This window comes from Lethenteron reissneri, chromosome 8 (genome assembly GCF_015708825.2).
Source record: "Lethenteron reissneri isolate LAM-NWPU_2019-01 chromosome 8, ASM1570882v1, whole genome shotgun sequence".
Taxonomy (NCBI): domain Eukaryota; kingdom Metazoa; phylum Chordata; class Hyperoartia; order Petromyzontiformes; family Petromyzontidae; genus Lethenteron; species Lethenteron reissneri.
In genome coordinates this window covers 7251397-7273697 of record NC_083786.1, presented here as the reverse complement: position 1 = coordinate 7273697, position 22301 = coordinate 7251397, and the positions used below count along the sequence as shown (strand labels likewise).

General features: G+C 45.3%; 1 protein-coding gene across 5 annotated transcripts in view; it reads right to left on the bottom strand.

Moving 5' to 3' along the window:
• Window positions 1-2341: 2341 nt before the first annotated feature.
• LOC133362258 (metastasis-associated protein MTA1-like) overlaps window positions 2342-22301 on the bottom strand; it is a 63117-nt gene continuing 43157 nt past the window's right edge. Inside the window, exons 13-20 of one of the 5 annotated variants that reach the window (XM_061581183.1) lie at window positions 21947-22101; window positions 18436-18667; window positions 16280-16369; window positions 15001-15186; window positions 12767-12802; window positions 9497-9528; window positions 8584-8738; window positions 2342-7904 (exon numbers count right to left, since the gene is read on the bottom strand). In XM_061581183.1, the coding sequence (XP_061437167.1) occupies window positions 7748-7904; window positions 8584-8738; window positions 9497-9528; window positions 12767-12802; window positions 15001-15186; window positions 16280-16369; window positions 18436-18667; window positions 21947-22101 (1043 nt within the window). In that variant the 3' untranslated portion in view covers window positions 2342-7747. The remainder of the gene's footprint in view (window positions 7905-8583; window positions 8739-9496; window positions 9529-12766; window positions 12803-15000; window positions 15187-16279; window positions 16370-18435; window positions 18668-21946; window positions 22102-22301) is intronic. The other 4 variants (XM_061581189.1, XM_061581204.1, XM_061581196.1 and 1 more) reach the window with 4 other exon arrangements.

Sequence of the window (22301 nt, the reverse complement as noted above, 5' to 3'; positions counted from 1 at the left end):
AAGCCGGCGTGAGTAGGTTAAACGTTGAGTTTTATAAGGGCACCACGGGGTGACCAGCCCCTATACACCCACCCCCACCCCTCCCACCCCCCACCCAGCCCCTCCCCACCCTCCCCTCCCAGCCCCACCCCTCCCACCCCCACCCTCCCCTCTCCACCCAGCCCCACCCCTCCCATTTTTGGATCCACGACGGAGGGACGGACACAATAATCCCGTGGGCTGGTGGAACCAGGTGGTTTCTACCAGTATAACCCACGTAGTACACGTACTTGAGTGGCGATTACATGGAAATCAATGTTACGTGAATACTCGTCTTTTGAGTCCGAACCACATCCTGTACTTGGCTAATACGGACGACTCCGTGTGTCCAAAGCTCAAGCGAAGTGTCAATGTTGCTGCCTGCGATAAAAAAAAATCACTCGAAAATGCGTCCCCAGTCTCCGCGTTGGGCGAGATGGCACCGCGCAACGAGCAGGGTGCCCATTCGGCCGCTCGTTGCAATGGAATCACGGGTTGGGATTTCGGCGGCCGCCCCGATTAATACTGTGGTTGGTGTATGAAGCGTAACAAAACAAATATAAATGCGTAATTCGCAAGAGTAATAAGGCAATGTGTGCCGGCTTCAAGGATCAAATTGGGCAAGTTTGAAGAATAAAAATCCGCAAATTACGCAATTTGGATTACACACCGCTCCCTACACACACACATATACGAAAAACCCGACAAAAAAAAGAGTGATGAGACTCAGAGGCTTTCCCGTGTAAAGAAGCATAATGATGATACTATCTCGGGACCCGAGCCTGAATATCGCACTTGAATCATCGACCACCAAGCGCAATAAAACAACAGAGGGCAGTGCAGTATCATTGCTGTACTGTACTTCTATGCTCCGACGACTACGATTCCACTGAAGTTATTTGCCGGAAGAACATCCAACGATCTGCACGACGTGGGGATTTCCTCCTACAGCAGTGGACATTCCTTTCTTAAGTCCTAACCAATGTGGAACTCTCCATGTTGCTATGCAAAGCGTCAGGAATGATGGACACGTGGATCGCGTGTGTACATCGGTACCAATGCACACACAATGCGAGTGCCACTACTGCGAGTTCTGGTAGTAGTTAGGACTCGCAACCCTGTGGGAAACCACGATGGTTGCCCTGCACAGTTACACTCAAGGGCATGGGGGGACGCGTAAGATTAAAGTAATTTAATTTAATAAAGCCCCCGTAAGGTCTTGCTAATGCTAACGCCAGCGCCTTTGATAAGCCAGATGAACTTACCGCCGGCTTTCCATTAAGCAGCAGGTGTAATTCAACGTCATCGTCGTCTGCCATGGTCAATCCACTGCTGGATGAAGGCCTCCCCAGGGAGCGTCAACATCCCTCACGGTCCCACAATGCAACAATTCCACCAAGGCCCCGTACAAGATGTTTTTGGGAGTGGGTGTGTACATTGTCGTCTGTACTACAAATGTCTCCAACGACTTCAGCCATCGGTCATTCCACTGCTGGATGAAGGTCTTCCGATGCCGTGTGGGGGGGGGGGATGGTGGTTTCAAGTTTGTTTAAAACCATGTGGGAACTCGAGAAGAACCAGGATAATTATTTAATTTGCGACAGAACTGTTTATTTGACCATACTTCACCACGCCGGTCAGTGCGGGTTGGCAAAGACGGGGGGGGGGGGGGACATCGCCGTGAGAGCATAGAAGTACAGCGCAACTTAAACGTTTTACCGCACTGCCCTCTGCTGCCCACCACGCACTCGTTCCAATAAACAAGGAATAAACCCCGTTGCAGAGGCAAGGTTTGTCATGTTAACAAAAGCACGGGAAAGCTTTTGAGCAATTTGGCCGAATCCGGTAGCTCGAGATTGAGTCCCAGCCACGGCAAACATCAGCGGCGAGGGATATCGGAATAGGTTCAGGGTCCCCCCATCCACCTCTACGAACACCACAGGATGGTCAAAACCAACCCCCCCTCCCTCCCATGATCGGCACGGCGCGGGTAGGCTTACCTTCAGCAGTGGAATGACAAACATGGGCCGTCGTGCATTGCAACTGTTATTTATAAAATGCAGGTAAAAAAATGTAATGAACACAGCCTGAAAAGAGAAAAACGTATAGCACTGACGTTTCAGGCAATGACCCTCCAAAGCAGACTATAGTTCATTTAATGCATAGCTGGATTATGTAAATAAGCTTACATTTAAATGTTAAATATACTTTAAACGACAATCACCATCAATGGTCACAATCTATCCACTGCTAGATGAAGACCTCCCAAAGCCATCGTCATTAAAATTCAAATAAATAATAAATGCTATGGTGTTTTTCATCGCTTGATTGTATTATTTTATTGGCAAGAATTCCCCAAAACAGCAAAGATTCATTATGAAATTCACAAAGTATTCGTTTTTTTGTGTGTGTGTGTGACAGAGGGACGCAAATGATAATAGTACCAACTGAAATCGCTCTACTGGTATACACTCACAATGGGGGAGTCGGGGTATAGTTGCCACCTTATCCACAGCGCAAACCCGGATACACTTCTCAAATTAGCAGAGGTCGATTTAGAACTGGGATGTACACACTGCAAACCCTGGCATCAGGGTTGCCAGGGCTTAAGTCCTGGCAGCCGAACACAATGCTAATTTTCTCGGACTGTCCGTGGTTAAACCCGCAGAGGTGGCAACCTTATGTTGGGGTGCAACTGCTTCCACCTTTTCCACCGTGTCTCGTCAAAGATGTCACAATACACCTCCCGTAAAGTGTGTGGAGGATGTGGGGGGGGGGTCAGGTAGCGGTTGGGATGGGAGAGATTCGAACCAGTGGTGAAATCATTGATATTCCCGCCCCTTAGTTTGTGATGTAAATCTGTGCACACGAACTCGGTGGGTAAGACATCTGACTTGCGGAATTCTACGCAGCTTGAGCCGCAGGACCTCGCAATCAGCCATCTCCGCTATAAAGTGTAGCCGCTGATCAAATCAATCCGGAATGCGCCCCAGCCTCCTCAAGTCTTGGTAGATAAGCTACGTGGCCGGTGGTGGTACTAACTCATGGGGTAAGGGAAGGGGGTTGTTTCTGCAATATTTTTTTGGTACGTTACACGACCATATACTTTTGCTACACAACTGCAATCACATTACAGTTGTGTTAAATAATGAAGGTAAGAGACTAAATTATAGTGTTCTTAGAATGCAATAATTTTTTTTATAAGGAGCTGAATTCTAGATAACAGTTGATGCACCATTATTTTTACATGAACTAGTGCCCCTTGAGCTACTTGGGGCCCTAAACGTTTGCTTAGTTGCTTGTGCCTAGCCCCACCACTGTGCATAGTACTTGGATGGGCGCCCCACCATGCACCCCAGTTCGTCATAGGTAGCTGCGGAGCTGTGTGTTGGTCAGCAGGAGGCAGTGCAGCAGAAAATCCATCCGTTGTACCGTACTTATACGCTCCCACGTCTATACACTATATGTTCCACGTCCGCCTTCACCAATCCGCACTGACCAGCGTGGAGAATTATGGTCAAAGAACGAGCCGCACGGTATGGGCACGTTAACCCTCATCCAGCAGTGGATTGACAAAAAAAATGTTGTACATGTGCGCATGGTAGGTACCAAATCTAGACTTAAAACTAATTTCATTAAAACTGCTTTGTGTTTGGTTTGTTGTCCTTCCCCCGCAACTCCGATTAGCACGGTTGGCTACGTATGGTGCGAAAGAAGTTCAACATACATACAAGTGCGACCACCGCATTCATTACTTAAAGTGGACTATGACAGAACTCAGGATCACCGTGGTGGTGGTGAAGCCGTACGTACACCGCCATCGCCTTTAATCCGGCTCCCTGGTGAGTGGTGTTGGTGGCCCCTGCAGACACTACATGTGCAAGACTCCGGATCTGATGGGCATAGGCCCTGGTGGAAGGAATTCAATGGGGGGCAACCAGTCTAATTCCCCACGTGGCTCTCCCCCCATTCCCCCCTGTGTACCCACCCTGCCACCTGGGCACCATTGGGCCCTGCAGCAATTGCACCGCCTGCACACCAAGTAGCCACGCCACTGCTGATAGGCCAAGAGAGGGCCAGTCATTGAAGTACAGGAAGTGGGACTGCTGCCTCGATTTGATTCCAAAATAAACAGTGTCAATGTGGCACATCTCGTGGCTGCAAGGGCTTTAAAACCCTATCGCATTAAATAGATACAAATAAAAAACAAATTCTTGCACATTTGATCAATTCGTGCATAGTGATCGTAAGAATCGAATCATTGCATGCCCACCGCTGGCCAGTGTAAATGGAATTTTTAGTGTTGTGCCCTTGTAAGTGTACGTTTTCTCTGGTGACTCCAGTTTATTTTCCAATTATTTGCCATCCGTGCAACAAATAACATGAACTAAATTCTGAGTACTCATTAAAGAAATGGCCAAACATCTTAATGCAGCTGGATCCTCCCCCTCCAAACGTACTGAGGCTAAGTAATGCTCAGTAATGCTTCCTTGGATGAAGGGTATTGTTAAACTGTTGCTAGTCTTGTCATTTATATTATTGAGCAGTGGGCTTTACCCATTTCCTATCAGATTTAGTCACACTCCATGGGAGGGAATTACTCGGTTCACTGATGATGGTAAGTGCTTATCTGGAGACAACTTTGAACTCTCGGTGAACGTTGCTCTACAGGTGAAAATAATCGAACCACCGGTCCCTTAAAATTTTCGGAGGGGGCCCAAATGAAAAAAACAATTCCCGATTCGCCAAGTCAAAAGCATCGACTCAACTATATTAAGTGCAAAATCTATTTCTTTCGGTCCCTTCTGGAAAATAATTATAATTTACAAGTCATTCAGTCCTGATCGTGTTAGATAACGTAGACCCCTTTTCCACTGGCACATCTGAGCAGAGCCAAGCCAACAGGGGGCCAACTTGGTAACAGGTGATTTTCCACCATTCTTTTGCTGTGCCGAACCAGAAACCAAACCGTAATACTCTGGGGGCCTCACAAAACATGCGAATCAGGGGTGCCAAACAGGGCCAGGGTCTCGAACATTAATAACACATTCGTTGCGTGTTTGACGTCCGACAGTACACTGGCGAGGGGGAAATTGAACGACATGGCATCGCCGTGCAGTGGAAGCGAGGTACGAGACAGCGTGGCGCTATTCTCCTAACACTGAAAGATCGTGGGATGGAGGTGCGGGGCGTTGACGAGGTGTCCACAGATGTACCACTGGGGTTTTTTTTGTTTTTTTTTTACTAAAACGGACGCATCGCCGCCCATAAACAAATACAACTGCGGTCTCGGTCTTTTTTAGACTATAAAAAGATGCACATGAAATATATAATTGCATAATTTAGCTATCGTCTTAACAACGCTTCATACAAAAAGAGAAAAGGTTGCCGCACCTTGCTTATGAACACTAGCTTATGGCCCTGGTAACACTGTTACTGCGATGGCGCGAGGTACAACCTTAATAACGGGTACACATGAGCTGCTAACCAAAGCACAGGCAAAGCGCCGGTCTGCTGAATGTATTGTGACATCATCCCAAAGCGTACACACGCAGATTTGTTAAAAAATGCAAATATGACCCATCTGCCACCCTCACCTCCCCATTGCAGCTCCTAGCACCAAAATGCAAATTGGCATTTTTATTGTCTCAAAAAAGTCGACCTCTCTCCTCACATCGTTTCACTCCAAAATATTACAACGGTAGCAATTTTTTTTTTAAATGTAAAGTGGAATGGCTATTACACGCTAGAAACTAAACCTAGGGTAACATTTATTTATGTACATATTAGCAAACTAATAAGCCATCGTATGCAGTATTAACAGTTTCTTTTTATAAAGAAAATAACGTGTCTGGGCGTCAGAAAAAAAACCCAAAGCCCGTGACGAAAGTTGTAATTCTTCTCACATATGTAAGCAATGATAAGCAAATTTAGTAAAAAAAAAACGAGTTTACAACTCTTTTTGCAAAAAAAACTTGATTGAAAAATTTTCTTCACTTTTCGCTTTAGCAAAAAAGTCAGGGAATGGAATGGGAGAGATTTGGGGGTAAAGATAGGGCGTTGGGGTGGGGGGGGACAGCTAGGGGTGGGGGAGAGGTGGGGGCGGGAGTGATGCGAAAACAAAAATATCGGAGTCGACTCCAACCACCACATTAGCTCATGCAAAACACGACAAAGATCCGAGCCTACGAGGGTTCAAATTGCGAGGAGAGTCGATTGGGGGGGGGGGGGGGGGGGGGGTAGGGGATTACCTCTCGCCAAGTGGACAAACGTCACGCTGACGGTCAAAAAGAACCCAGCGCGCGCTACGTGCAGGGCTTAATTTCTCACTCAATAATTTCCGGGTCATCGACATAGGGAACTACAGGTCAAGGTGCAGCCCTACAATTATAACTTGCTCACGCCAATGTTGGTGGACGGGCCTCCACTAGACGGAGCTCTAAAGAAAATGTTTTGGCCTACTCTTCCACGTTGGCCAGGCGTCTTGGAAGAGGTGGGAGTACCCACACTTTACCCCCACCACGCGCGCCCCGCCGATCGACGAGCCGTGGTGATCCCATTGATACCCCTGGATGGCCAGAGGCAGCAGGGATTCGGGAGGAGGAAGATATATGAAGCTTGCACCATTGTTTGGACTACCGCGCCAGGAAATCTAACCAAACCGTACTGGCGACCCCTGGGATTGCAAGTCGAGTGTGTCAACCGTTATGCCACGGCAACACCCTTGGCGAAGCGAAGAGGGGGTTGGTGGTGGGGAGGGGAACTAGACCCTTAATTAAGAAGTACAAAAATCGCAGTCACTCAAAACTCACTGAAATCGCACAACGTCGGAGGCACCTGGGCAAGTGGACTACTACCCAGCAGGGTTCCCGCACACGCGATTCACGTTGTTGTCGTCGTCGTCATATTTTCCGAGGAGGCCACCCCGAAATATTTTCTAGGTGCAAACGTCCCCTGCGGGGCGGGAGGCGCTAAGGGGGGGATACACGGACGTTGAAAACGGCTACGAAGCAATTGGCGTGCGGCGGCTACGACGACATTGTCAACCGGAAAAAAAAAAAACGAGAAAAGTAATAAGAAAAATAATCTAAACACTTTCGTTTATAAATCGCAGACACTAAAGCTATCATGCCTGTTTACAGGGAAGAAAATAAAAATCCTTATTTGTGCGAAATAAGAAATCGAACTAATAACATGACGTGCTGGCAGCGGCAGGGTGAAGGAGTCAAGGTGGGCGAAGCGTGCGTGTCACGAGTGTCTGTGTGGGGCGGCACTTCTAGGTAACCACAACGCTCCTCATTCCTTCTATCACGCGAGCTCTCAGCTCGGGCCACGCGCCCTCCCCCCCTCGTCACTGAGTGACCTCATCCAGCCAATTACACGAAACTCCCATTTAAAAAAAAGCGGCTTATGCCACGCAATAATCCGCTTGTGCGGTGAGTTCTCTTAGCAGGCCTCTTCAGGTGCCTCCTCCTCCTCCGCCGCTGAAATCGCCATCATCCCCGGGACTTTTTTTTTTATTGAGGAGGGCTTGCAGATGGTGATTGGGGTCGACGGCGTAACGATGGATGCAAGAGGGGTGAAGAGGGGGGCGCGTCACTTGGTGACATGGGTCCCCCCCCTCTCTCTTCGTCTCCACTTTCCTCCTCGATCTGCTCCTCCGCTTTCCACCGCTAGCTTGCTGTGGCTCTACCTCGTCACTCTTCCGCCCCAACCCCGACGTGCCCTCTCAGTCCTCGATGACGATGGGCTCGTCGTTGATGGGCTGGCGGGCGACGAGGTGCGAGGGCAGGCCGAGACCCAGCGGCGGTTTGACCGTGATTCGCCTGTATGGTCGCCGGGCTGCCCTCTTCATCTCGAGCGAAGGCAGCAGCTTGCGCACTTTCCTGCCGCCCGCAACCACAACAATGTCAAACAACAACAACAACAATCTTAGCTGCACAAATTAGGTACTGGACAGAAATACCTTTGATATGGCAACAAACACGCATTTTCTAATTGTAGCCACTGCGCTCAAATCATTTCTGTCACTGCAAGTGACAGAAGCAACAGGTGTGGTTGTATTCTTGGTTCTTTCGGTAAAGTCACGTAGAAGGGAAATAATAAAATAATAAAAATATGAAACAATACAAATTCTCACGACGTTTCGACTGCAACACAAGCAATCATCATCAGGTGTGAAATCCACAGCAAGAACATTTGAAAAAAGTGGCCACTTTACCGAAAGAACCAAGAATAGGTGTGTGTTGTGTTAATGCGTGGTTGCTCATCTGAGATTCATGCAATCAGTCAACCCATAAGGCCTTGGTTTGTCAAGTGACCTACTAGTGGCACCTTAAATTCTTCACCTACCCTGGCACAAGGGCTGTGGTGCCGTCCCTGCCACATAATGGCAACTGTTGTTGCCATTATGTGGCCCAATAAAAAACCGGCCAAACCGATCAAAATGTTGCGCAAACCTCAGAGCGACAAACCAGCGATTAAAAGGAGGCTGCGCCTCTGTGCGCCCGTCCTGCCGGCCGGAGAACGGTAACAAGACGCCGGGCGACGCAAACAGCTCTTCACCTCGTCTCGTCCGTGGCCATGAAGAAGACGTCGTCAGGAGCGTCGATCCAGTTCATGCGTCGTCGCTTGACAAGGGACATTCCCCCAGGCTTCAGCAGCTTCACGTTGGCCGGGTACGGTTTGCCATTGATGAGGTACGGGCGCGTCCCCAGCGCCTGTGTGGAGGCACACGACGCGGGTAGAGTCGTGGTGGGGGGGGGGGTGCCAAATATCGTCACCGTATTCTCCGGACTTCACCGGCCACTTGGCACAGCAGTATAGCAGGCGGTCCCCCACAATCGAGCGGTTAATTAATTCAAATGAAAGTTAAAACGTGACGGATAGCAAAACTGCGGGGGAGTGCAACAAATTAAGATGATGAGTTAATTGCCGCTCCATCATTATCCTTGACTGTCACCTGGTTAAACCGACCAGGTGGGCCACCAGTAAAAATACGCAGTTCGCAATCACAAGGTTATGAGTTCAAATGCCAGTTAGGGGTTGAATCAGTCCATCATTTCTCTGGGGTCGATAAAAATGAGGACCACTTAGTAGGGAAGTCACCAGTGGCTGTCCTGTGGATACACTTGCCCCATCTTAGGAATGTGGAATTGCCTACATCTGGCTCAGGGCTGGGAACAGAAGAGAGCAATGCATCAATGCTCATCTGAGTAGAAAGTAAGACCCCCCCCCCAACACCAAACTTGTGTCTGGTGTCAATAACTTTATACAAATCTGGAATAACACACACGAAATAAAACACACACTGACCAGATCATAAGATGCACTCACAACTATTTCTTTAAAATACAGGGGAGAAATAGTATAATCTGGAGATTATGGGAAAATTACATGAGTTATATTATAACTCATAATTATTATAATAACTTACGTAATGAGAATTACAAAAATATTTATAGCAGCGAACACTTACCAACTGCCTGACTTGTCCATGGTTGGAAAGACCTGCAAAAAACGAAACGGATATCATTTTACTTTCATGTATATTTTGCAACACAATGTTAAATAATTTGGCCACAACCAATGGAAAAATTTCGCTGCAATTAAGTCCATGAGTGACTAAAGTAAGATGTTCCATTTATAGGCACGATTCAACATCACATGGCTTTGGAATATTGGCCAATTATAGAGGTTATTCTCATTAAAAGGACAATCAACTCAGTGGTAGAAGGGGCACTTTCACTGAAGGCCGCTGGAAGAAACGAAACCGAACCGGTGACTTTGTCTCCAGTGGGCATTTAGCTGCGTTAATTCTTAATCGGTGACGGACAGTGAGGGGGTGTCAACAGCGTGCGGCGACGAGAGACGGATTTGAGAAGGGTGTGGGAAAGCCATTCCCCACTGCATTATCTGCACTGCCAGCCCATCGATAAACGATGCAAAAGACTTTCTGTAAAGATTAGAGAATCAGCAGACAAAAAGGTGTGTGCAGGCTGGTAACTTTAGTAGTAATACAAGCAAAAGTGTGATTTCTAGACATAAAAAGGTGTGATTGTTACGGCAAATGCATACATAAGCCACCATACAAACTGGGAACAATTATTCAATAATACGTCGATTAAACGACTCTTAAAATCACGACACACTGCAACCGAAGCATGCGTCTTAGAATGTATCCATCAAATCCCATTGATCCACTGATGATCTCCGTGTAAAGCCTTGTCCCAAGCCTCATAACACAGTAATATGTGAAAGGATGTATTACTTACAATTAACGCAAACTAATACAAATGATATTCCAAATAGTAACGACTGATTCACAGAGCGGTAAATGTTGACATGACTATCAGGGACCTGGCCAGAGTAAAGATATAACACCAACACTTAAAGAGACATCGAATCGTCACCATCCAGCCATGCCTCAACCCCACGGTTAAGCAGGAAAAACACCTATAGCCGGCGAAGAGATATGTGGTTGTCAGCATGTGACATCCATAACAAAGCACTTATTGAAGAACTGACAAAGAAATTGCTATGTTCTCCTTATCTTTAAGGCAATGGGCCATAATTAACTGATAGAACTACAAATTGCATGTGCGACTAACTCCTCCATAAGAGTGGCAGGAGACATCAATAGCCGGTGGTGAGTAATGTGGTGAAGCATTGCGATGTCCCTCAAAACGCCGTTGCTGAAGATCTAAAGAAACGATCTGGGGCTTTTCCTCATCTTGAATGACAGTGGACAACGTGTAACTGTATCATAGCTACATATGGATGGATGTGATGCTACCTCCTCCTACTCCATACGTGAGAAGTAATTAGTCGCGTAAGTTTTCAATGCGATGAAGTGCAATTCATCACCCACATCACATTGTATTGTATAGTATGGGTCTCTATGTAAGTCTATTGGTTTCTATGTGAGACTATGGGTCTCTATGTGACGCGATGGGTCTTTATTTCAGTCAATGGTGTACTGTGCAACCTTACCAATAATCAATGGCCAACACATATGCTTTTGCAGCATGTACAAATGTAATCAATTTCGTGGCCCCAATACCAATGAATGGCTTTCCATATTCAACAGTCACAAACCCAGTCTGTTCATTTTCAAATGCCACATTAATGCTCTATTTATATGATTGAGCCAAAACTGCCAATTTATTTTCGACTTACATTTTAATTGTAAAGGTGCTAGAAGATTTGAAGGTGTCACATAACCTTTGTAGACATCCCAATGTAAAGCCTTATGGTCTTAAAACACACACATTTGTAGATTTGGAGGTTATGGCATACTTCTTGCAGTATGTGTGCGAGAAACATTTTTGGTAAGAAAATTTGGTGACATTACAGTGTAATTACACAGTCATGATACAGTCCATTCAATACATCAACATAAATGGAACCTCCTTTGCCAGTAGCAAAATATGATAATTGGTTTATTAACCCTTTTATCTGGCAACAAATGGTGTAAATTCTTACCCCGAGCTCTCATACTCTGATGGTGCATTGTCTTTGAGTTGTGCGCCTTTTGGCGTCATCTGGTCCAACACCATGTGAAACTAGGCTCTAAGAAAAGCTGTCTCGGGTGTGGACCAATCAATTTCAAGGACAGTGCATACATTATCAGAGTTGTGCTTTTTTTTTGCATTCCGACCTCAGGTATTGTGGTCAATGCAAACATGACTCCTTGTAAAAAAAAAGGTGTCAGTTTTGTGCCAGATAAAAGTGTAAAAAAACCAATTATCACATCATCAACATCTTCATCACTATATCAGGCTGGCTTGGTTTCATCTAAAGTCACGTGGATGAGTTTCTTGGTAAGATGTGATCCAGATTTGTTTTTTATAGCGCGGTGTTTAAAATAGGAGTGCTAAAAAAAGATTCAAGTTAAATAACAGCACCTCCTCCTTCAAGCGGTGCTGTTAAGCACGACACACGTCAACAACGCACTGTAGTTTGTTTTCCTAATTCACCTCTTACACTGATATTTGCCTCATGCCTCGAAGTTTTAAAAAAAGTGAATCGACAGGGGTATACCCGCTCATCGGGACAAATACACACTCACACAGCCATGCACAATCACACGCATACTGTGCGCACACACACGCACTCACACATTGACATGCCTTCCCACTGCAACTCCACAGCTATACGCAATGGTCATTGATGCATCAGAGCCAGTAGAATGGATCACACGCAAGGGGCAATAACACCTTGCGGGTAAAAAAAAGAAAAACCGCTGACAAATGTGCAATTCAGTTTGGAAATGGGGAAACAAAGTTACTATCTACAACGGTTTCTCAACTTCTGTTCTCTTGACCTGCCACAGTCCTCGTTTGTGCTGATTACCGAGACTTTACATCCACAAATTGTGTGGCGCAATGGTGAGCGCGCTACGCTGTTCATCGGGTGAGATCCGAGTTCGATTTCCAGCCACAGTTAACATCAGTGGCGAGTCATGTGAAATGGCCCTGGGCCCCACCCCCTCACCAACCCACATTGACCACCATGGTGAAATATGGTCAAATAACCCTCATGTATCATCACGGCAGATTGATGAGCTGAATGTTAATTCACATTAAGCCACTGCATACTGAATGCACGGGATGGTTGGTAATCGTGGAAATTTGTGCTATGGGGGTCACTACGACTGGAGTTGAGACATACTGCTGTACAAACACAGGAGAAGAGGGAAAGAAATGGACATTGAAGAAGGTGGTGCAAGCACACCATGCGTACTCACCCCTGTAGGGCATCAGAAGACGCTTCCTCATGTTGCCTGGGTGGTCAATGCGGGAGACACGCACAGAAACAAGTTAGTTTCCACTGTGGACTAGCCTCCCTGACGGTGTAGTCACAGTCCATGGACTGAGCAAAAATGGCCACCAAGTAAAGTGACAAAACTTTACAGGGCAGAGCTTTACACTTGAACCATTAGTAGCTCAGAGCAGTAATCAGAGCAGCAGCACATTTGTATGTATGTTGAACTTATTTCGCACCGTACGTAGCCAACCGTGATAATCGGAGGTGCGGGGGAAGGACAACAAACTAAACACAAAAAGCAGTTTTAATATGACTTTAAGATGTTGCAAACTTTTGACATTTCTATATCACCCATGGCTAAAAACATTTTGTTATCTAAATTTTGGCAACCCAGGTGGTGTCAACAGGTGAAATATCTTGCCTGGGCAGAATAAAATTAGGGATGCTTATGCAAGCCCAGCACACAATACAGTGCTTGTTAAAGACTCCTGTGCAACCTACTAATTAATGCTCCATATGAAGAATTGTGAGAGATCATGACAGTTTGCAGATATAATTATCAGCATGGGGATGTTTTGGCCAAAACCAATAACACTATTTTTTTAGCTATGGGAAGAAGCCGCAAAACATGGAAGAAACCCATACAGAGAGGAACTTACACACTGCACACAAAAATCGGAGTCAGGTATCGAACCCAGGCCCTTCGTACTGTGAGGCACAAGTATCTGTGTAATTTTACTACACAATGGGCATTAGGCCAAGGTGCCACCCTGCTGCCCTTACAAATCATATACCCCAGGAAATTAGTTAAATGCTTTCCAGGAAAGACAGACAGATAAAGTGTATTTGAACAGACAATGAGTAATGTCTTATCTTCACTTCTCCCATCTGACGGGAAGTGGGCACGTTAACAAAACGACCTCTCACAAGAGATTAGATGCTGAAGAAGAGACAAGCTGATTCAATTGAATGTAAAAAAACCATTGGTTAAGGGAGAAAAATAAAGCAGAGAAAATAACAAATGCACAACAATGCTCACTGCGTAAAACTGAAGATTCCAAATCAAACGAATTACTACTCTGGTTAAAATATTTAAATTTCTTCTGCACAATGTGAGCACCAAATGAGTATCATTCTTCCCACGTTAGCTAAAATTAGCAATGTATAAACTGGATATAAGCATACCGTATATAAGCACAGTTTTATCAGCATACATGCTTACATTACACTGCTGGGGGGAAAGTCAAAGGAAACATTCTGGTACGAGCACACTATGGATAATAAGCACAGTTGCACAGCTTGCTTATATTCAGCTTCAGCTGTACAGATGCGTGGGGAAGTCAACAATAGTTGTTCTACTAGACCAGGGGTCAGCTACCTGCGGCTTCGGAGCCCTGTGTGTCTGTTTATGGACTTCTTCGTGAAGTTATGTATGTACGTATGCACACGCATTGCGGCTCTTAAAATATTGTTTTGTACCGAATTCGAACAAAATGGCTCTTCTTGTTATTTGGTTACCTGACCCCTGTACTAGACAGACTTCCCACCACCATAATAATGTGGAAATTCCACCATTGACTTAAGAAAATAGATAGCAGTACAGTCCATCGCTAGCCTCATCTCAGGATGTTTGAATGTTTCACTTCTGTTAAAACTTAAATGCGTGTAGATTCATGAGATCCTGTCTTCTGAAATCCAAACTGACACCAGAAATATTCTTTGAATTGTATTAACCTTATAGAAAGTTAACAGTGGTGTCCCATGGAAAAACTAGTCCCCACTAGAAGAAACACGTTGTTTGCAAATGTCACTCTTGATAACAAGACTAGCCTGGTCTTTTAATGTTTCAACTGCTTGCACAAATTAACACGCTCCTTTTGATATTCTTGGTTATTTCGGTAAAGTCACGTAGAAGGGAAATAATAAAATAAAATAAATTCTCATGACGTTTCTTTTTGTTTTGTTTAATATTTTTTCTTATTTTATTATTTCCCTTCTACGTGACTTTACTGAAAGAACCAAGAATATAAATCCCTGCAGTCACGAAAGCTTTAAATCAAAATGTAACGCTCCTTTTCGTCCAATTTTTGGCAACAATCTGCATATGTCCTGATCACCAACAATGGGGGAAAATAGCAGGACCATGTCACACAGACAGTCTGACGCACAGATTGTTGGACAGACCAAACGCCAACCACACACGGACACCCCTACCCATGATGATAGGCGGGCGGTAGAGATGGTTCAACCCACCCGTACCATCCAGTCCGTTGTGCTGCTCGTAGCCGCGCTTGCCAAGGATGGTGGGGGAGCCGTGGTTGATGGTCGATCTCACTTTGGTTGGCGTGGAAAGCCCCGAACTGGGTTTTGGCACCACCCTCTTGGGGCATGGGTGAGCCTCTGTGAATGAGGTGTGCAACATATTTATCATTGTCACCAGCGATGATCTGTTCACTTATAGATGAAGGTCTCCCCCAAACTGGCACTATCTCTCATGGTCATACGATGCAACAATCCATCAAACTCCTGCACATAAAACTGTTTATATCGCTTCATCTCGGTGGTGTATGCTCTCTCGGACTTATTGCATAATTCACAAGATTAAACGGGTTTGGGCAGGACGCATCGCTTGATGGGATGGTGGCTGATGGATGAGGCAAGTGATGGAATGGCAGCCAAAGGAGAGAATAAGTCCAAGATGTTTACCACTGTGGAGATGGAAGCAATGAGATCGATTCATATGCAGGTGTGAAATGGATGGTAGCAGGCACCAGAGGTCGCAAACGGGTTTTGATTCCTTACCCGTACCCGGCCACACCAGGGTCGCAAACGGGTACCCGTACCCATACCCGGCCGGGTACGGGTTACCGGTACCCTACCCGATACCCGGCCGGGTATGGGTAGCAGGATATCGGGTAAGGTACGGGTATCGGGTACACGATTGCGACCTCTGGGATGAAGCCATGTTGCAGGCGCGGGTGGGTTGATTCTAGGAACTTGAATTGTGAGAAGAGACAAGACGTTGGGAAATGAGTGACAAACGGTTACTCACCAGTGACTCACGGCCTTCTCACTCATTGGTTGGGGTGAGTCACGTGCGGCTACCCGTACCCGTACTCGGCCGCACCAGGGTCGCAAACGGGTACCCATACCCGGCCGGGTACGGGTAGCCGGGTATCGGGTACCCGATTGCGACCTCTGGCAGGCACTGGACATTGAGGATGGTGATAGTATGGGGAGGCCTTCATCCAAGTGGGTACACAATGGTTGATGATGATGATAACCATATACTCTAGACAGCTCTAATATGAGTAATACACTCCCCGCTACTCCCAACGAGGTTATTTGGCTTGACCACCTGAATGTGAAATTGTAGTTGTTGCTCTGCATTTACATCAGCCATAAGAAAGCAGAAGCATGGAGTGGGTGTAGATGTGGTTAAGAAGCATAACAGAACTCCTTTGAAATTGATTGTGTTGAGCAGCTTATTTACCCAAGTATTTAGCAATGGTTTCCAGCGGCTTCCTGGTCATAAATCTGGGTTTAACGGGCTCCTTTGCAGCTTCAGGCAGTCGTGTTGCACCTACAAGAGCAAACACACACAAAGAAGGAAGTTTATTATTGTTTGAAATGTATTTTATCTTCCCCACCCCCTCCCCTAATTATGTTGGTGTCATGTCAGGATAAAAAATCTACGTGAAACTCTTGCAGAGCTGTTAATCGCTGTCAGAGAGGACAGCTTCCGAAATGTCTTCAAGTGACATCTGATCCACACTTGCGAGTCTGCACTATCCCAAACACCCTGACAAGAGTTACGTTTTGTTGTATGACAGTCGAAGCAATAACTGAATAATTCACAGAGCTGGAATTTAGCCAAAAAGAGTACAACCAAAATGTTATGCAATTGTGCAGCCATTGGTGACTGGGCTGAAACCATCAGCCCACTACACTTTGTAATCTGGTTTAATTACAGACGGCTGAAATCTGGATTCGAACTCATGTTTCAGTGGAAAGGATTCAGCGCACCAAAGTCTTTATTGAGCTACTCGGCCACATCACAAAACCAAATTATATTTTTATATTCAAGTCAATCCACTGTGCCACGTTTAATGAAACGTAGAGCGTACACTATAACGCACCAGGTTTTAAGGCCCTTGGGAAATAATCACACATCCATTGCCTGCATCAGCATCATAGTAGTTTCCATTGATAACATTTATATATAAAGGTTCCTCACTAGTAGCGATGACCTCAGCAGGTGTGTGAACGTGCAAAGGTCTTTTTATTTGCTATTTCTATCGAGCTAAGGCTTAACATGAGTTGATATGCACTGTACGTACTTCCATATTATACATAGATTTGTATTAGTACAGAAGTGTGATTTGCAGTTGTTCTTGCCCCGTGCAGGTAATAATAATACATTGTGATATGACAGCTCCATTATTTATACGACCACTCGTGAGTTGTTTCTTGTAAAACAGATTACCCGTCTCAATAACTCATGCTCAGCGAGAAAAGCCTTCTGTTGAAGCCCCCCCAATCAACCTTCGCTCAGAGGGAGGTCACTCATCATTCTCCTCTGCTGCCTTTCCCTTAACCGCCCTGTGCTGTCGACTTCCTACCCCAGTTCAAATCCAGACTCAAGACCTTTCTAATTCAGCCAATGACTGTCTCCAAGATAAATACAGCTTCTTAAGATGCGGTTGAAATTTAGATGCTAAATAGCTTCAAACTGTATTGTATAATTGTATTGTAATTAATATATGAAGGGCATTATCAATGAGCCTCAACGCATTTTGAGGCCGGTCCTGGATTTCAATGTTTGGCTAATTCCATATGAAGGAACATGTCACATATAGGAGGAAACTGTATTAATCAGGGAAAAGATACCATGTGTATTACGGGGATATTTATAATGCTTTCAGCATTCTTAACATGCTTAAGAATAATTACACCTGAGTAGAATATCTGGGGTTTATGGAGAGATAACCTTCAAAACCAACTGAGAGCCCAATGAGACGAAGGGTCTTGTCTTCAAGGGAAAACTAGGTTATTAAAAAAGAAAAAGAAACTTAATAGGAATATCAGAACTCTGTTCTGTTTCCACATAGAGATGAAAATATTTTAGTCCATCACCCGATTGGCTTTTCAGACCTATGCCATCTCACGGAATTTTGTTCAAACAAGAAAAATCTGGTGATGTCACCACGGCGCCTGTGCCAGGCTAGGTGCCGTGGTGATGTCACCGCCACGTAGTGGCAAATGGCGGTTGTTGTTGTTGTGGTAATTGAGTGATCATTACATGCTTATCTGGGTTGTAGTTTCATGAATCACCTTTGCCTCTGCAACCCTACTCTCCCCTACCCAGAGAAGTGGCAGATCCAAGGGGAGGCCGATGGGGGTGATTGCACTACTCCCGACCACCCCTTTGGAGACCCTGAAAATTAGTATTTATGATATAACAACAGATACAAAACTTGGAATGTTTAAATTAGTAAATAATTTAGTGCCCTATTTAAAAAGCTTAAAATTTCCACTCTCCCCACCCCCAATTTCGAAAGTTTCTAGATCTGCCTCTGCCCATGAGAGTCCATCATCATACCGCACCCCCCCCCCCTCTCCCCGTGTGCGTGTGCACGTGTCACGTACACTTGGCCTTGATGGCGGTGGTATTGATGGGCAGGAACGGCCGGCGCGCCGCCTGTAGCGGGTGCAGAAGGTCACGGCACAGGCGGCGGGCGAGGCGCGTCAGCTTGGTGGTCTGCAGGTAGAAGGCTTGCCGCGTCTTCAGGGTGAACTTGGGGCTGCCGTTGCTCCGGCTCACCGAGCTGTGGGGGCCCTGGCAGTGACGTGACGACACATGCCCCCTCGAGCGGAATTCCTGCTTCCGCAAAAGGTGTTGTTTTTCGGGCAATTTGGTTGTTTTTGATTCCTTAATGAACATGTTGTTATCGATTATATAGTTTTTACAAAACGTTAATCAATACAATTTGCATACATTCCTCAAAATTGCATACGTGCTTAATTTCCGGTGGTCTTGATTTGATTCCCGGATGCGGCAAACATCAGTTGTCATTTCTACTGGTCCTGGCCACTCTCACCCTTGGCCAACCTGCACTGACGAGTGTGGTGAAGTATGGTCAAGCAACCTCCATTACTGACATGGCATGGAGGGTTGTTTGAACATTCCTCATCAATTATCAGATTGAATAAAGGCTCTACATTATTATTTTAGATAATTTTTATGACTATAGTGATGATATTCTTTGGGTCTTTCGGTAAAGCCACCTAGATAAAAAAAAACATAATAAAAATAATAACAATATCACGACGTTTCAATCGCAACACAAGCAATTGTCATCAGGTGAAAAAAGAGGGGGAAAGCTGCTGAGGCAGGCTGCTTATAAAGGTTTAGAGATGGGCGGGGCAGCTAATGTTAATGTAGGAGAGGTCTCCGTAACCTGCAGTAGGTCTATCCCAATCAAAGAGCTGTTAACAAAGGTTTAGAGATGCTTGTGAATGTATGCTTGGAGACAGCTAGGAAAGAGCCATCGCCACATGGAGGTGGAAAAGGATGGCAAGCCGCCATTTACTAACACAGCTAATGGTGGCTGTGTTAGTGAATGTAACTCAGAGAGTCGAAAATAACTGCTAACATAGGTAGGTAGGAAGGGGACATCACAGCCAGTTATGACCTAAACTGGTTAATAATGTCCTTCCAATAATTGCTCAGTTTGTACCCATCTTCTCAGTTGAAATTGTGTCTGTGTTTAGATTTAAAGCTTTCGTGACTGCAGGGATTCATCTTCTTGGTTCTTTCGGTAAAGTCACGTAGAAGGGAAGTAATAAAATAATAAAAATAAAACATAATTAAATAATTCTCACAACGTTTCGGCCACAACGCAAGCAGCCGTCCTCAGGTGAAAACCAGGTCTGTCGGGGAGACAGTGTCTGAATGAAAGCTCGTGTGCTGTTTCATTCAGACGCTGTCTCCCCGACAGACCTGGTTTTCACCTGAGGACGGCTGCTTGCGTTGTGGCCGAAACGTCGTGAGAATTATTTTATTGTTTTATTTTTATTATTTTATTACTTCCCTTCTACGTGACTTTACCGAAAGAACCAAGAACATTGTGTCTGTGTTTATATATCTGGATGGCTTCATGAACGAATCTTTGCTGATAGCCAGTTGGTTTGCAGAGTAAAGATCTAATAGTTACATCTTGCTCATGATTTTGGAAATATTTTTGGTGACCCCTGCTATGTATGGCAAGGTGATGGTTTTGATTAGGTCCTCAGATGGTTCTTTCCCAACGGTTGTAGTGATAGCTTTACAGTTTGTGTAGTCTGAATATCCATTCTTCTTGAGGGCTTGGTGTAGGTGCTCCAGTTCACTGGCTAGGTGGTGATGGTTGGAAATACGAGCTCTATGGTATATAGAGTTTTGATGAGGGAATTCTTCTGGGATGGATGGTGGTGGGAGTCAGGTTTTAGGTAGGCATCCGTATGGGTGGCTTTCCTGTAGACAGTATCCCATTAAGCCATCAGATTAAAAAGAGACCTGATGGCTCAATGGGAGTACTGCTATGCAGTATGTGGACAAATTTGGTACACAGAATAAAACAAATCCTGGAATGGGTCTTTGTTAATTAGCCAATCGCTAGTAGAGTAACACAACTGGACTTGCAACATACAAGAACATTTGTAGCCCAAGGCACTAATCCAGGCTCAAGAGACACTACCTCCCTACCCCAGGTGATTCCCTTCATCTTTGAGTGCCACCACCTTTAGTTCTTCTACAGGGGGTTGTTTGCTATTTAAATGAGAAAAATAATAACGCACACTCTTACAATCTCCCCCAATCTATTCTCGGTTAGAGCTGAATTGAAATGTAGATCGCAATTTCGAGACACTGTCAACACCTGTAAGGAATCACTCAATATTAAAAACATTTCCAACATTATCGCGAGCGTATCAACAGTATTCTAGGCATGAGCAGGACGCCAAAGCCCAAAGTATACTCTTTAAAAGCATTAATTGATAGAGCACTTCACACAAGTATAAACATTCATGTACACTTTCTGGAGGATGGTAAAGGTGCAGCCCTGCAACTGCTTGCTCATGCCACTGAAGACAGAAGGGCCTCCATTTGAAGGAGCTCTAAAGAGTATATTATCGTGGGTATTTGGTCTGCTCTTCCACCAACGCTGGCAAGATGCCTTGGAAGAGGTGGGAGTGCAGAGACTTTACACAACCACATGTCACCGAAGCACTAACTGTAGTGTACACAGGAAGGGGGATTTAAGAAACTTCTCCGTGCTCTTCATGGCCATGATCAGAACAACCTCTGGATTGCAAGTCCAGACTGCTATCCATTACACCAAAGAAGGAACTGATACAATTTTGAGATAGAATGATTCAGTGATGGTTAAAATAGTCATAAATACATCGAATTAAGAGTGTAGAAATGTATGCGTTTTAATTCATGTACTTTAATAGATTTTAAACAACTATATATTCATACCACTCGAGATTCAATATGCACTACCGAGGAGAAATTAACACATTGATTTTTCAAATGATTTGCCTTTGAAGACTTCAAAGCTTGAGAATTCTTTAAATCATAGAGTGGATTAATCATTGCATACAGACTTCAAATAAATTACTCTCTTGGTTAATTTAATATTCAAAAGGCTATCAACAATCCTGATCATCAGAAGCCATGATCAATAAACTGCTGCATCAAGGCCTCCCCAAGACCACACCATCTCACATGATCCTGCGATATAATAATTATCCAGAACCTGCACAGGAGCTGATATCACTACATTGCATCGGTGGACGTCCTCTTGAACGCCTTATATACCTTGGCTGCCACTCATTATTATTGGCCATCAGCCATCATCCCTTCTAGCCATGACCATTCTTGCTCAAGTCGACTTATTTTATCACTCTTCTCTCACTACTACCATGATTCCTGTTTCCATGAACTTCAGACATTGATTCCTCCATCCATGCTGAGGACTCAGGCTATCGGCCCGACTGTTTCGTCTCAAGGACATAGTGTTCAACTACCATCCGGCACACTCACTCACACGATAACTCAACCACCCACTCACCCACACACCCACTCGCTGAAACACGCACTCACGCTCGCACATACCAGGCCTCCCGCACGGAGGAGAGCGGCACGGTCGCTCTCCAGACGTGTGGGCATCTTGAGGCCACCGTACTTCTTCCAGTAAGTCCAGCAGGCGGTGCACAGCCGGCACTGCATGTTGGGCGGCCCCCACGAGTACCACTGGCACGAGCTGGCAGCTGCGTGGGGAGGGGAAGGCGGCACAACGCCATTGACGTTCGCTCGTGTCAAAGCAAAGGTAGAACATGGGGCCCAAACAACCCATCGACCGATGAACGTCTGGTGTTGAACAAAACTGATAATAATAGAGCACACTTTATTTGAGCACTGTCCTGGTCTTCTTTTGCTGTATGGAAACAGCAACGTCAAGTTTTGATTT